Genomic DNA, 10,534 nt, shown 5'->3' on the forward strand with positions numbered 1-10,534 from the left:
ACTCTCCTCTTAAATTTCTCTCCTCTGTATTTCTATAATGTACAAATATATATAGAGTACTAAATGTCCCGTGAAAAATCAACCAAATATCGTGAGTGGATTCCGACGAAATTTATGACGTCTCCTCTCTCTCTCTCTCTCTCTCTTTCTGTCATGATGCTCTATAAATTGTCTATATAAATTGCGCAAGTCGCACACAATATACACATATTGTGATTCATTCTTGCTGTGTCCATTTTTTACTTTCTCCCTGTTTTTATAGTTTGATAGAAACCAGTTACCTACGTGTAAATAACAATTTACGAAACTCTTAATAATAATTGTAAAATATACGGGATAAGAGAAGGACTTTATTTTCGCGCGGATACTCGTAGACGTTAGTTACTCGGAGAGAAAAAGGGACGGAGTGGGGAAAGGGGTATATGTACCTATATATAATAAACATCAAATTATTCGCTATAGTTGAGCGTGTCGATTTCGGCATTTCGGATTTATTCGAAGAGAAATACCCTGCAACGGGACCGCAGTGTGCGCCCAATGTCAACGTTTCCTTAAAGCATAATTAACGTGGTGTCTAATAAAAAATAGAGAAGGCGTAATATGCTTCCGATCATTCTCACGTATTCGATACTGATATGATTTTCTCTTCCTATTGCCATAGATTGTATCTAACATAGGCAGGGGAAAACGTCATTTCATTTAGTGTCTTTAGACAACGACATGGAATCGTTGGGCGTGCTTTTCAGAGAAGCTGCTGCTACTGAAACTTCAGTTGATGACGGCTTCTCTTTTTCTATGGCGTCCGTCGTTAACAAATGCCTACATTCAAAAATTTCATCTTTCTTTACATTTTCAATTTTCTTTACGTTCTTGAAACTCCCACAATTAGCAATACAAATTTCCAACAAATTATATTCTAATCTCGATAAAATTAAATGTTGTATAAATACCTGTCATCTGGCAATTTGTTAGAATTGATATTCTCATCCACGGTAATCATCTTGTTCTCATCGCTTTCGCTGCTGCTGCTGCTGCTGAGATTAGTTTCCATAGCTGGTAAATCTTTCTTCTCACAAGTCTTTTCAATCACTTGACTACTTATACAGCCTCTGCTTTTTTCGTTTTCAAAACTTTCGCTAAAAGCTATATTCTTTTCTGTTAAGTCCACAGCCGTCGTTTCCGAAGTCTTCTTAAGCTCGTCGCACATAGTTTTGTTATCTCCGCTCGTGGTGTTTTCTATACTTAATGTATTTTCGAAATTTTCGAAATTGGCCCAACCAGTGGATTCCACTGGCTCTGATGACGCCACGTCCCACGGATTAACCGGTGGAAGTATGGTGGTGTTCATCGACTCGGTAGTATCCCAAGCTGAAATTTCGCGAAATTTGTTGTTAATTATTTCGATAAAATAATTAAACAATGCTTGAGAATAACAATTAATACAAAAATCTTTAGTAACATACGATCAGTCGTGTCGACCTCCATGTGGACGTCGCGCGGATCTTCATCATCCTCGTCCGACGAACTGGAGTCTTGATGCTGTTGCTTGGAGTGCCAATCCCGCTTGTCCACCACAGTTTGGAACGTGAGTTCGCCCTCGTCGCCCCATTCTAGGCCGCTGCCGCAGTCCTCAAGCCCGGCTTTTTGTTTTTGTTGGCACAACTTTATTACACAAAATTGATTTTCTCATTCAGTTTCGAATATTATACAATATATTTATTTGTGTTTTATTTGATAAATATTGTAGATATCTACCTTATTGAACATCTCCTCTCGCTTGTCGAGATCTTCTTCACTGAGAGTAAAGGCCAACGTTGTTAATTGGTCAACTGGATTACTATAATATTATATTTCTTAAAGAAAACAGTGGAGGAGAAATGATAATGACGATACTACGTCGCGCGCTCTTTACATGTGCGCTTTCTTGACTCCGGCAAGCCCTACGATTGCCCCCCACCCTAGTAGTGTTATCACTTTTTTAACGATGTGAGGACTATATTTTGTATGTATAAATACATATACTTACTGAAGCGCATCATCACCATCGTTAAACTCGTCATCGTGGAATCCGAAGTTTTCGATGAATGGAGGCGTAATTTGTTGACCCTGATAATTGGAGTACATCTAATACCAAAAATATCGCACGTTAAATAAAAAAAAATGTACTAGTTGGACTAATTTATATATCAATATATAGGTATTATTTGCGAACCTGTTGAACGTATATCTCTTGTGAATAAGGATTGAAGTCATCTGGATTTTCTTCAGAGCTCATCAGGTACATTGGAGTTCGATCGCCCTAAAAATCCCATTGTAATTAAAATTAGCTGTTATTTTAAATTCCTATAAATGTAATACATGTACTGGATCATGTAGAAAAAAAGGAAACAATAAATAAATAATATAGAATAATATTACATTATATATAAAATAATATTAATGATAAAGAATATATACAATATTAACATATACCATCATCACAGTTTGATGAACTTTATTAATCTCCACCAATTGTGTATTCACAAGATTTTCCCATTTACTAAGACACTCGGGTGACAAATTGTTCTTTAAAAAGCTGGCCAATATATTACTTTTCTCACATTGAGTAACAATATTGTTTGCAATATTTATTAAATGTCCCATATAGCCTTGACGAACACCATTTTCCTTGGTTCTATAATCAGATTGTGACTTTATATAATCCTAGAAATTTTTTGTATTATTTGGTAAAAATTACTATTTTTGGAAATCTTACTGTTTACTCTCATTTTTATCCCATGCTTCTAAGATCCTCTCTATTAATTTGCACTTGATAAATATCTGAAAATGTGATTGAGTTATTTAATGTTTTTCATGTAGTAAGAGATATGTAACTTACATTATTATAAATAATATCATTATCCCGATGTCCGCAATTAATAGCTAAGGCCAGGCACTGTTGTACTTGTGTATGTAGGAAATTATTCCATGTATATTTGAAAAACAGATCCTGTGACATTTAAAATACAAATAAGTAATAAAATAAAGGCGAAATAATAATAGTACTTGAAATGTGTACTTATAACATAGCACTTACAAATAATGTTTGGAATGTTCCCAAATTTGCTAAACTTTCATGGATCTTTAAATTTTCCGTCGATAATAATGCACTTAATAACTTTGCTACATGCAAACGAGTATTTCCCAATGGACATTCTAAAAGTCCAATGGTTGTTTTTACGGCAGGTTTCTGTGCAACAGAAATTTAGTAGTTCTTAAAATACAGTAAAAAACTATTCCATTAATAATAATAATGTCTCTACAAGCGTATATAATCTACACACATATACACACACACACATACGCGCGTGCGCACACATCATGCACGTCTATATATATTTTAAAAAATAAACAATATTTTTATATAGAAAAATGTGAAAAGCAGCTGTTACATATGGCGGATCCAGAAGAAGTTTGTGAAGATGTTCCAAATATGGTAAAATAGCATTAGAAATTTTAATACGTTGCTCATTATCTGCGACTTCATCGCCATTACCATGTATATCCCCCTCATTAGAAACACTGCAAAAAATTTAGATTATTATATATTGTACTTTATATTTATCTACAAAACGCAATTTCTTAATGTCGTAAAATATTCTCGTCATACTTGCTAGCTTTTTGACCTAAAAGTACCAAAAGCACTTGTATTCCACCAACGATACTAGTTTCTACCTTTTCTCCAGTAAGAATAGTTTCTAATAATAGGCTCACAGTTTCTCCTCTGTAACAGAACATTTATTGTTTGAATATTCAGACAAAACTTGTAATAATTAATTGTACATTTACAAGCATACTCACGATTCTAGAGTATTTAAAATAGGATCTGGATCAGTACGCTCTGTGGTTGTACGTTGATTTTCTCTGGCCACTGCCACCATATCGCAAAGTAATTGCGCTGCATTGGCATGTTTGGTTGATTCTGAAGTAGGTGCTAACAACTTTACCAATCTCTGCACTAAATGTTGACTATCTAACCACTATCAAACATATACGTACATGTAGAAAAGAATCTTAAAAATATCTAATGTTAAAGATATATATATTATCTAATATACTATTATAGTAATATACTAACAAATATAGTAATATATTAGTAAATATAGTAATATAATAGTATATGTATGATATAGTAATATAATGTTATGTAAGTATAGTAATATATTAGAATCTGTATAAAAAAATCTTACATTTAATATGTTTTGACGCATATCACTACCCTCGACCTGAGTAACAAGTTTCAATACTAGATCCATAATAGCAGAAGTCTCTAAGTGTTGCAACAATAAATCTACGCATCTCTGACGACTTTTAAGAAATTCTAAAACCTGTAAGCATGTGAACTGATAGGAATACCAATTCTGGAATAGATGGAAATATAGGATGGATAAGTATATGGATAACATAGGAGAGAGGCAAGAGAAAAAAAGTTTATTATTTAACTAATATATTATTTGCTAATAGCTTGAAATCAGTCTCATATTGACTTTCAATTTCAAAGAAAGTTATATATTGCGATTAAAAATATGTACAACTAATTCATCTTATTTAAATATATACTGTATAAATTTATATCTGTTTCTCTATATATAAAGAAAAAAAAAGTATATATATATATAGTTATATATACCTGATCACTTTTACGAGCAACAAGCACTCCGATAGTTTTGCTAAAAAATGACGCAAGTAATGGATTTAGAGGCTGATCAGTATCTATGAAAGAATATAATTTGGCCAAAAGTGCCTCGTCTCCTAAATAAAAGAGAATTTCAGAATGCATATTTATAAAATCTATATAATTTTCTAGATAAATACTAGCGAGTACTCTCTTATTCGTATAAAGAACAATAGAATATTTCTAGTACCTGCCAATTTCTCATTTAATGTAGGCACATCGCATGTGAGCAATTCGCAGGCGACGTTGGGATACTTGTAACGCCAACGTTCTTCAATATCCGTGGAGGGTTCTTTAGTAGCTAATGTCACCAACTCTTCCATAACGGCGGGCCTCGTAAGACTGTCAATCACATTCACGATCATTGCGACAATTTTTCTCATAACAAATAATAATCTATGCCTAAATGTGCCTGATGCAAACTTGAATCTGACGAAACCAATTAATATTTCCACTTACTACTCGACCAATTTTTTATTCTGACTCTTGCATTCCTGCAGAATATCCTCCTCGTCCATCAACTCGTGCAGTGTGACATCCTGCAACCGCGAATTTACAAGCGACATTAGACACCGATGACGATGACACTGAACGGAGGAGGGAGAGGTAGAGGGGAGGGGGAACAGGGGGGGAGAACTTTTTTCCACCCAGTGGAACGAAGGGGAAAAACGCTCGGGGGGGAAGAAAAAAATCACTTGCCTCCTTGTTGAGCAGTGCCTCTATATGCGGCGATGACACGTAATTATTCGTCCAGAACATGATGCGGCCGTTGGTTATATTGCCCGCGGCTCAATATTTATGGGGTAAAATTCGCGTCGCGATTTACCGAGAAGCTTGGCACGATCGCCCGACTCGCATCGGCGTGGCGCGTGGACGCGCGCACGAGGAACGTAGGATGTAACACGATGTCGTGCAAGCTCGTCGTACGGCCCGTCCAACGGCTAACATCGCACGTACGCGTATATCAGTTCCTGTCGATTCTCTTCCGTTGTGTCGCGCGCGCGAGTCACACACGGGCCGTGTCCCCTACCGCCTATCGTCGCTTCGCCACTACTCTACGAACCACCTCCTCGCGCCTCCTGGCCGCCACCACCTCTCCGGACGCCTCGTAGGTAGCTCGTCTCCGCGACTCTTGACTCGCGACCGAGGCTGCTAATGCTGCTGTTGCGAGACGATGCACGACGAAACATACGCGTAGCTCCAGTCTCCGGACTCGCTCCGAAATATGAAGCAACGTGAGACGAGCGCGGCTGGACGCTCTCGAGCGCGAGCAGGCGCGCATGCGCGAAACGAGAAGCGCGAAAATTCGAATCGTCCTCTTCCGTCTCGGAAGCAGCCTGCGTTTTGCCACCGACGAGATACTGGGAGCTTTTCAGCTACGACACAGAGCGACACAGCGTATCATTCTATCTTCTTTCAATATCAGTAAATAACAAAGATAGAATGATACTCTGTGTCGCTCTGTGTCGTTACTGGAAAGCTCCCACTATTAAAGACCGACAGTCTTATGGGACTTAGCGAAACCAGAAAAAAACGTGCAAAATGCTACTGTAACAAAATCTTTACATTGTCGATAATAAAATAACGATTTTATACATAATTTGTCATTTTTAAAACAGATATACAAAAGATTTATACATTTTCGATAATAAAACAATAGCAGAATGACCTAAAATACTCGTATGATTTAAATAACTCTTGTAACTGTCTTCAATGTAATCAAAACGGCCGAAAATATCATCAATATTCTATTATCTCCGGGTCCACCGGGCCCACTTGGTGGTTACGAAAATTTACCCAGGGCTGTCGGTCTTTAATAGTATCTCGTCAGTGCCTGCGTTTTGCGTATAAAATTCTCTCTTGGCTAGATTTAAAATGGAATAGTTATATTTAACGGAATAGTATTATATTTAATTTGTAATAGTTATATATATTATATTTATAATCGGAGGAAAAAGGAAAAAAGAAAAATGAGATGTGATTAAAGCGAACTGTTCTAAGTGCACTTTTTGCACTTTCTACATTTAACGAGACGTCTATCGTATTTCGATTCGAAAAGGGAAAAAATATTAAGTATGAAGGAAGTAACTGCAAAAAATAAATGTGCGCTATTTTACTTAATAAATAAAGTTTTAATAAGTATGATTGCAATGGGTACGAAATGTAAACACGGTGTAAGACAAATATTTTCACTCGATTGCCATCTCGATAACTTTGTGCGCCATGCTCGACTAGCCGTTCAACAGCGGCTTCAAGTACGGCTAGTTTTATTATTCTTTCGAGCCACGTCAAGACGTCAAATTTAAAAAAATGGCAAGTAGAAATTATTATCCTCTTTCTTTCTTAAAGACATAATCTCTTTTAATGGAGTTCTTATAAAAACAGAAGTAAGGTTAATACAAGTTGCATATAACCTAGAAGAATTAATTAAATAATCTTTACATTATGTGTCAAAAGAAACACGAATAAAAAAAAAAAGAAATAAAATAAATCAATTTTACGTGTTTTTTTTTTATATTTTATTCAATTTCAATTGTTTAATTTAGGTGGAAATCGAGTCAATGACGAGATATGTCTCGCCAGTGAATCCAGCTGTTTTTCCATTGCTGGCTGTAGTACTGTTAGGAATTGGAATATTCTTCACAGCTTGGTTCTTCGTATACGAAGTTACAAGCACTAAATTTACGCGGGACATATGCAAGGAGCTGTTAATATCCTTAGTTGCAGCGCTATTCTCTGGCTTTGGAGTATTATTTCTATTACTCTGGGTTGGCATTTACGTATAGCTATAGGTACTGTCAAGAAAGTCACAGTGGAAATATATATATGTTTGTTAGCACAAAATATAAAAGTTATGTCACGCTTTTCAATGTTTCCATTTCAGATTGTTAATTGACTGGAAATAATAAATAATGTGATGGAGTTTAAGTAAGTTTGAAAGAAATCTATTTGTAAGATCTTATCTCATTGCTGCAATTAAATAAATTGTGAATGTTTTTCGTGCATAAGTTTATTTGTTCTTTATCACAATGAAGGCATAAAAGTTTATAGAACAGGTACACAATTCTTTGCACCTTGGAAAAATAAAGGCTAGCGTTTTTTTTTCTCAAACGCGGGTCGCGAGCGTAATTAGTTTAATCATGCAATAATATATAATGGTAACATAGCCTTGTATGAAAAGAAATATTATCTATTCTCATATTTAAATGTGCAATATTTGCTGTATCTTCATTAAATATATGCATTTTCTTATATTTCTTTATGTAAAATGATTTGCCTTCCATTCTATTGAAAGCAGAAGAAGATGGGGCTTACCGCTGATTAAATAATCCTCCATATTCTTCAACACTGGCAAGAGTTGTAAATTATAGTTATTCCATCTTCATTATATAATAAGAGATATTTTATAACAAAACAGAATATATTGCAACACACTTTCTCTAGAACAAAGTGCAAGAGAGGCATTTTTCAACCAGCTAGACCAGCTTTTTGTCGACATCTTTGCATCAGCGCCCTTAACATAAATTGTCTGCGCGACAATTGTCGGACTTGCTTTAGGAATGCATCTAGATCTATGATGCCGGATCGTAATCCTTCAGCGAGATAGTAAATGGCATCTTCCGTGGCTGCTTCTTCGGCGAAAGCATTTAGCATCCTGGAAATGGAAAGAGTAATGTTACAATCAGCCATATTTTCATTAATTATTTCTTTGAAACTTAAACCTCTAAATTTTCAATTGCAGTTATCAGATCTAATCATGCTAAATAATTTTATTTTATTGTTCAATTTATACAAATACACTTACTGTTTATACAATGGTGCTATGGTAGTAACAGCTTCGTCAACATCTATAGACTGATTATCGGACAGTTTAGCAATCTCTTTCTCCAGTTCTGCTTCCTTATCTTGCAGGATATTTATGTTTTTTTCAAGTTCCTGCTTCTCTCTTCTGAGTTTCTCAAATAAGTCTGTCAAATGCGATGAGCCGCTTGTCAATTCTTGCTGCGTTCGTCGCAGTGTCTCAAGTTCCGCTTGTAACTGCGAGAATTGTTCCTTGAGTCGACGTCGGAGTTTATCTTCTACCGCGGATAGCAGAGATGCCCTTATATGTTCCTCTGTGATCGTACCAGAGCTACCGGAACTACCTGACTGTATTGTCGGTGACTTGCAAAAATTAATCATATCTTTAATCAATCTCATGTAATGAATTATTAGCTATTAGTTAGTCCATTCATACAATAATAATTGCAAACATTTAATATGAATTATCTAGTTATATAATAATTGCAAAAATATCTAATATGAATGATCTATTTATATAATAATAATTGCAAATACTTAATAATTATAAAAATTCCACATAGATAGATAAATGATAATAATTGAGATACCGGTTGTGTAGCTGGTGGATAAGATGGATACGGGCCATTGTAGCCTTGTGTCGGGTAGCTGGGAGTGGTTCCAGCATAAGAACCATAAGAACCTGGATATGCAAATCCTCCAGATGCTGTAGCCGGATAAGGTGGATATACATTGCTGCTACCAGAGTATTGAGAACTTGGTGGATATGGTGGAAAATTGGAATTTGATACATTTCCACTACCAGGTACAGGCATGAACGCTGTGGAAAAGATTTACATTGTAAGAGAAAGAGATATTACATTAAAATAAAAATTTGTGGTTATATATAAGTATATTTACGTTGAACAGGATATGGCGTAGAACTCTGTTGCACTTCTGATCTCGACTTGGCATAAACTGGAGGTTGCTCTCCAAAAGTGACAATCATAACTTGAATTAGAGCAAGCAAATCTGAATTGTGCTGTGAAACAAATAGAGTAGAATACATACACCATATAATTATACATTAGTAATCAATAAAATAAATCTACTTACAGGCACCCAATCATGAAGATATGGTAAATAGATTTTACCATTATGATCCACAAACATACTGACTTTAATATGCATATCTGCTGTTGGCTTAACATAGCACATAGGTGCATTGTTAGGATGCGTATCCATCAGCCATATGCAGATTGGAATATTGTAGCAAGTGCCTATATAAAAATAAGCAAACAGAGAAATAAAAAATATTTAATAGTTTTAATGTATAATTCATTTATTAGAGATTATTAAAAAAAGAAAACAAAAAAAATACCTTTATAAACAACAGGTATAGTTCCTTGTAAGTTGAGCAGCTCTTTGCGCGAGCCATCATTGAAGACTGAAATTGAACAGTAAATTTCAATAAATTGAGCTATAACAAAATATTACATATTCCAATCAATAGTTTAACTCACCAAAAGGTTCAATCTCAAAAACCAATCCTTTGTAAAGATTTAAGACACTCACTACATGTTTCTTTGTTATATCTGGATTTTGATACTGAAAGATAAGATCTCCTTTTATATTACAAACATTATTGCAATAACCATTATAAGATTATTATTGATAATAATTAAACATCAAAAGTTAGGTATTTGTTGATGGTCGTGAGTTTATATACCTTAGTCAAGCCTTGTCTGATCCTTCCCTCATCCAACGGTGTCATCTTCACCATTTAACCCAACTAAATCAAGATAGCGATGAGTCTCGTTAGTGTTATCAGATGATAAGAAATTACGTTTCTCGATTTACGTAATCGTAAACGATCTAATCAACACACGATCATCGAGTGTCGCGTTCTTGTTTGCGTTATCGTCAAGTGACGATAATTTCAAGCGCACAATAAGATCATCAAAAGCAGTCGCGAATTACACACTAATCTGTCATCCGAAATGTCATAATGGACAAATGGACAACTGTGGCACAGTATAT

The 10,534-nt window shown here is 35.2% G+C and overlaps 3 protein-coding genes across 4 annotated transcripts; 1 reads left to right on the forward strand and 2 right to left on the reverse strand.

Moving 5' to 3' along the window:
* Window positions 1–585: 585 nt before the first annotated feature.
* On the reverse strand, window positions 586–5,982 carry LOC105257761 (serine/threonine-protein phosphatase 6 regulatory subunit 3). Of its 2 annotated transcripts, none has more exons than XM_011268611.3 (18): window positions 5,414–5,982; window positions 5,174–5,253; window positions 4,905–5,056; window positions 4,670–4,791; window positions 4,230–4,400; window positions 3,841–4,019; window positions 3,650–3,763; window positions 3,432–3,561; window positions 3,077–3,229; window positions 2,879–2,989; window positions 2,756–2,820; window positions 2,473–2,674; window positions 2,213–2,299; window positions 2,027–2,124; window positions 1,756–1,795; window positions 1,464–1,662; window positions 951–1,368; window positions 586–819 (listed from the first exon to the last, which is right to left on the reverse strand). In XM_011268611.3, the coding sequence occupies exons 1-18, from the start codon at window positions 5,471–5,473 to the stop codon at window positions 696–698; spliced, it is 2,505 nt and encodes an 834-aa protein (XP_011266913.1). In that variant the 5' UTR covers window positions 5,474–5,982; the 3' UTR covers window positions 586–695. The 2 variants fall into 2 exon arrangements, with proteins under 2 accessions (XP_011266913.1, XP_011266912.1); XM_011268610.3 differs by having other exon boundaries at window positions 1,756–1,837; window positions 5,414–5,981.
* Window positions 5,983–6,857: 875 nt separating this feature from the next.
* On the forward strand, window positions 6,858–7,710 carry LOC109610467 (transmembrane protein 258). The gene is made up of 3 exons (XM_020029523.2): window positions 6,858–7,027; window positions 7,261–7,506; window positions 7,599–7,710. The coding sequence occupies exons 1-2, from the start codon at window positions 7,025–7,027 to the stop codon at window positions 7,498–7,500; spliced, it is 243 nt and encodes an 80-aa protein (XP_019885082.1). The 5' UTR covers window positions 6,858–7,024; the 3' UTR covers window positions 7,501–7,506; window positions 7,599–7,710.
* LOC105257763 (tumor susceptibility gene 101 protein) lies at window positions 7,709–10,534 on the reverse strand. The gene is made up of 8 exons (XM_011268612.3): window positions 10,224–10,534; window positions 10,018–10,102; window positions 9,876–9,941; window positions 9,611–9,774; window positions 9,416–9,536; window positions 9,106–9,335; window positions 8,520–8,878; window positions 7,709–8,369 (listed from the first exon to the last, which is right to left on the reverse strand). The coding sequence occupies exons 1-8, from the start codon at window positions 10,275–10,277 to the stop codon at window positions 8,183–8,185; spliced, it is 1,266 nt and encodes a 421-aa protein (XP_011266914.2). The 5' UTR covers window positions 10,278–10,534; the 3' UTR covers window positions 7,709–8,182.

The sequence above is a fragment of the Camponotus floridanus genome, unplaced genomic scaffold (genome assembly GCF_003227725.1).
Source record: "Camponotus floridanus strain SB8 unplaced genomic scaffold, Cflo_v7.5 scaffold2, whole genome shotgun sequence".
NCBI classification, from domain to species: Eukaryota; Metazoa; Arthropoda; class Insecta; order Hymenoptera; family Formicidae; genus Camponotus; species Camponotus floridanus.